Source organism: Vicia villosa, unplaced genomic scaffold (genome assembly GCF_029867415.1).
Source record: "Vicia villosa cultivar HV-30 ecotype Madison, WI unplaced genomic scaffold, Vvil1.0 ctg.001633F_1_1, whole genome shotgun sequence".
In the NCBI taxonomy this organism is placed as follows: domain Eukaryota; kingdom Viridiplantae; phylum Streptophyta; class Magnoliopsida; order Fabales; family Fabaceae; genus Vicia; species Vicia villosa.
Window position 1 is genome coordinate 365,994 of NW_026705680.1, and position 4,462 is coordinate 370,455.

Genomic DNA, 4,462 nt, shown 5'->3' on the forward strand with positions numbered 1-4,462 from the left:
ATTTGCCTTTACAACATGATAGGAAATCATGCGGGCTATTTGTTCTGACATATATTGAGAAATGGGATAGCAAGCAAGCTGCAATTTGGGATTTTTTTAAGCATTGGGATATGATGACAAATGAAGAGCAAGATGATTTTATGGAGATTCAAAGAGTAAAAGTGTTGCTAGACATCTTGAAGCGTGAGGACAATGAGTTGCTTCAAAACTTGACAAAGTTAGCTCTGACATTGGCTGAAGAAGAGGCTGCATGTGCTATGGAGGATGACTTGGAGAAAGAAGCAGAGAAGAACAAAAAAAAGGTGAAGACAAAGAAGTCAGCCCCTAACTTGGGTGAAGAAGAGGAAGAATGTTCTATGGCACAAGTCCTTGAGAAAGAAGCCGGGAAGAAGACAAAAAAACCTAGGACAAAAAGGAAAAAAACTCTATATTGAATTGTGTAGTAAGAATGTTGGTTTCTAGAATTGATTAAGTTTGACTTGTATGAGCAAATTGTTTCTTTAAGCTTAAATGTAGACAAATTTTTTCTTTAAAGCTACTGTCCTGTTCCATATTGATGCAGATTCCTTTTTACGTATTTTCAAATAAAACTGCAACTTTAAATTAGTAGACTGTTTGAATCATCCGGTACATCCAATGAATAGATTCAATGACAATTAGTTTTAAAAAATTTCAATCAATGAGGTGTTTTTAAATCGATTCAAATACAATCTCAATACATATCTAGAATATTTATTCTAGAATACAAGCAAGAATTTAATGAAAACAATTTGCACTGTAATAAAAATGATAAGAGAGGAGGATAGTTATTCATTCTATGAAGTACCCTGCTCCTCTTTTGTCTGTTGTTTACTCGACTGTTGTAATAATTCTAGGAACTATAATATGAACTTATGACTGTGTTGTGTTGTGTGTGATAACAAAAATATAAAACAAAACATAACACGATACAATAAAAAATAAGGGAATGTGATTTTGTAATAATAAAATAATAATTTTGTGAGAATTGATTTTGAAATAGAGTATGATCCTCGTTTTGGGTTTGAATTGAATTTTATATCTTTTTTTAAATTTAAATAAGATATATGGACTAAAGATTTTCTTCTAAATATATAATAAAGTACTGCATAAGATTTGTTTAAGGATTTCTTCCCTTGGACTCAATAACTCATCATATCTGCAAACTCCTGAGCAAATGAAGTGCCCTTTGCCACTGTGGTTTTTCTGACAGAACAATTCTTCTTAAAGCTGGGACTGCTCCAGCAGCTATAATTCCTGAATGGTTCTCACTATCCATACTCAGATTATACAGCTATAATTGTTGATTCCTAATTGAAAAACAAACTAATTCATCTACTGATTGATTAATTGAGCAAAAGCTAAATTGACAATGGAAACATAGAAATATCATTTATTATCCATTCCGGTCACTAATGTATTTGCAGTAACTAAAACGGAATAGTAAAAATTCTGCTTACAGTATGATGAAAATTTGAAATAGTAGACTGAAATATAATAGTCTAAAATAATGGAAAGAAATAATGAAAATCAATCAACATTGTTGATTGTTAAAGCTAATTTTGCAGCATCTTCTTCTTTCTTTTGTTTCTTCCGCTGTGCGATGAATCTTTGTCTCTCCCTAGCTAACTCATAATCACTTTTGAGCCGTTTCTTAGCCCTGATTGGATTGGGTCTCTTTTTGAACTTTTTTACACTAGAATCAACTACAAGAGGTTCAGCAACACTAGTATCTTTGCAAGATGCAGACCTGGAAGATGAAGGTTGACCGGAAACACCTTTAGCAACAATCAACTCTTCCGCTTGCTTCCCACATTCAATTGCAGCATTAAGAAAAAATTGGCACGCATCAGGGTCCATGCAAACACGGGTTATAATCTGAAGCATAACACCAGAAGCTTGTTGATATCTTTGTGCAAAAGTAGTATCTTGAATACCTCCAATACTGATGGGTTTTAAAGCATCAAGGGATGGACGAATTCCTTTAGTCCAACGCTTCAATATGTAGTGGTCAGGTATGGACTTCAAGGACTGGTATTGGACAGAACTCCCTAAGAAGTCTAATATCTTGAAAACATGGCGACATAAGAATCCCCGGTTCTCGAACATCCGACAGGTACAAGTAAAAATCTTGTTCCCAATATCTACCGTAACAACCCTCTCATCAAGTCGCAAAGGATCTTGATCATTAGGAAGAAGGTTTTCTGGAACTTCTTCGACCGACATATAAACATTCGCAGCGGCATCATTATCAAAATCCATCTCATCGGCATCACGAACAAGTTGAATTGTGAACATTTTGAAAACTCTATTAGAAATTGAACTTCTTGACATGTCCTCCTCATAATAATATTTGAAAGAAAGATCATATTGCTTGTGAATGAATGCAAACGATGCTGGAGTATACTTGGCGACAACGGACCTCATGAGTTGGCTGTTGGGATAATTGTTTCTTGGCCTAGTATTAGCAGCCTTGAAATCACAATCAGCATGATTATCTCGCATTTTCTCAACCATAACATTGAAATGGATAAAGAATTGCACAAGTGAGTGGTCTGGCTGAAGAAAGTGGCGAAGAAAGGCATTGAACGACTCGCTTAACTGTGTGGTCTTCAAACCGGCAGTGAAGTGTGATTTCACCCAAGCAGAAGACCATTGAGTACGATTACGATGAATCTGGACAAGCCAAGTAAATTCAGAAGTGGCTTTACCACCAAAACAATTTTGAAGCATCTTATTCCAATTGAAGTCAAACTCTGCCTCATCATCAACATTCGAAACCAAGTGATGTAGTTCGTCAAGAAATGCACCATTGCAACGAGAGCCTAAGTTGGACTTTGCATTCTCCCCCATGTGCCAAGAACACAAGCCATGGAAGACATCGGGGAAGATGTTTGGAACTGACTTCATCAAAGCAGAAGCTTGGTCTGTATAAATTGTAATGGGTTTCTTATTTTTCATGCACTTCAGGAAAGTGGTAAACAACCAATCAAAACTTGCTGAAGTCTCATCGTATAGCAGGGCACAACCAAATAATACACTCTTACGGTGGTTGTCAAATCCAAGGAACGGAGCTGGTATGTGTGACAAAAACATATAACGAAAAAGTTAAAACAATTGATGATATCAATCTAAAAGCAGTGTCATACCTAAAACAAAGGATGTTATCAATATATCTTTATACTAATATACCATGATGTAATAATAAATATGGTAGAGAAAATATATCAACGCACTGATAAATACAAAATAAAATGGAAGCTTGATATAATAGTAGTGAAATGAATAGAACACATACCTAATGGGCGATACTCCGTATTTGTTCGATAAGTAGTGTCGAAACTGATGAGATCACCAAATAATTCATAGTCTTGCTGCATGATTGCATCTGACTAGAAAATACTAGCTATGTTCTCTTCAGAATCTACTTGGATATCATAATAAAATGACGGGTTCCTCAAAGCTTCGTTTCTAAGATATTCTTGGATAATAGTGGCATCACCAATGACCATTTCCTTTTGTCGAACAGTGGTGAGAAAGTTCTTTAAATCTTGGAAGCAATACCCAAGGTTCTTTGAACCACCAGCTATTTGACGCATAACTTGAAAGGAGGATCTTACAGACATGCCTGATTTTGAATTTATTATAGCAAGTTGTTTTTGAGGCTCACTAATCTCTCGAGCCGATCTCAAGTAATGCGAATGCTCGGGTTTATGGAGAGGGTGGTTATGAGTAACATTCCATTTGTATATGTGATAACCTTTAACATTGGAATCATACTTCAACGAAATACTAGCTGGGCAACCAGTCCTTTCCTCGGGAAGTTCTTTCTCTTTATGATATTCAATGAGAACAGGAGTATCCGAGTTTGTCTTGTTCTTAGGATCCGCCCGACTTCCGTGCTTGAAACCATGCTTGTTACAAACATAACGGATATATTGCACAATGTCCGTTTTTTTGTTACGAGAATCATAGAAGGAATGCAAATTTCTTCTCACGCTAAATCCCTTTTCATGAGCGTATTTAGCATAGAAATCCTTGATTGATGAAAGCTCGTGGAAGACAAAATGTTGCCACGATTCATTATTTTCATCGGAGATTGAACCAACATCTTGAGTGACATTTGTGGAAGACGATATCTCATCCATTAGCAACACAACCTACATAATACAAATTACAACTTTATTAATAAGACAGATAGATATGCATATTCAATATTACACAGTCAAGGTTATTCTATCAAAATATATTGCACATTACTCATGGAATCCTAACATTACTCAACCATATTTACAACATAATTACAATCAGTTCTATTGAAATTCAACACTAAGGGTAATGTAAATCCCCTGTTCATATGCAAGCACGGTTAGTTCAATTGGAGAAAAGCTTTACAACATAATTGTGCAGCCCAAACTCATGGTTTACAACATAATTCTACGGC

General features: G+C 35.5%; 2 protein-coding genes across 2 annotated transcripts; both read right to left on the bottom strand.

Annotated features, from left to right (window-relative positions):
* Positions 1-1,548: 1,548 nt before the first annotated feature.
* Positions 1,549-3,399, bottom strand: LOC131636110 (protein FAR-RED IMPAIRED RESPONSE 1-like). Its single transcript, XM_058906761.1, has 2 exons — positions 3,317-3,399; positions 1,549-3,092 (listed from the first exon to the last, which is right to left on the bottom strand). The coding sequence occupies exons 1-2, from the start codon at positions 3,396-3,398 to the stop codon at positions 1,549-1,551; spliced, it is 1,626 nt and encodes a 541-aa protein (XP_058762744.1). The 5' UTR covers position 3,399.
* Positions 3,400-3,410: 11 nt separating this feature from the next.
* Positions 3,411-4,166, bottom strand: LOC131636111 (protein FAR1-RELATED SEQUENCE 5-like). The gene has a single exon (XM_058906762.1). It carries the CDS (start codon positions 4,164-4,166, stop codon positions 3,411-3,413), a length of 756 nt encoding a protein of 251 aa, XP_058762745.1.
* Between the last annotated feature and the right edge of the window lie 296 nt (positions 4,167-4,462).

Excerpts from the sequence above, each read along its gene's own strand:
- LOC131636110 (XM_058906761.1), bottom strand. The coding sequence starts at position 3,398 with ATGCAGCAAGACTATGAATTATTTGGTGATCTCATCAGTTTCGACACT. Across the intron at positions 3,093-3,316 it reads TACGGAGTATCGCCCATTAG|CTCCGTTCCTTGGATTTGAC; the intron begins GTATGTGTTCTA and ends CACACATACCAG.
- LOC131636111 (XM_058906762.1), bottom strand. The coding sequence starts at position 4,166 with ATGGATGAGATATCGTCTTCCACAAATGTCACTCAAGATGTTGGTTCA.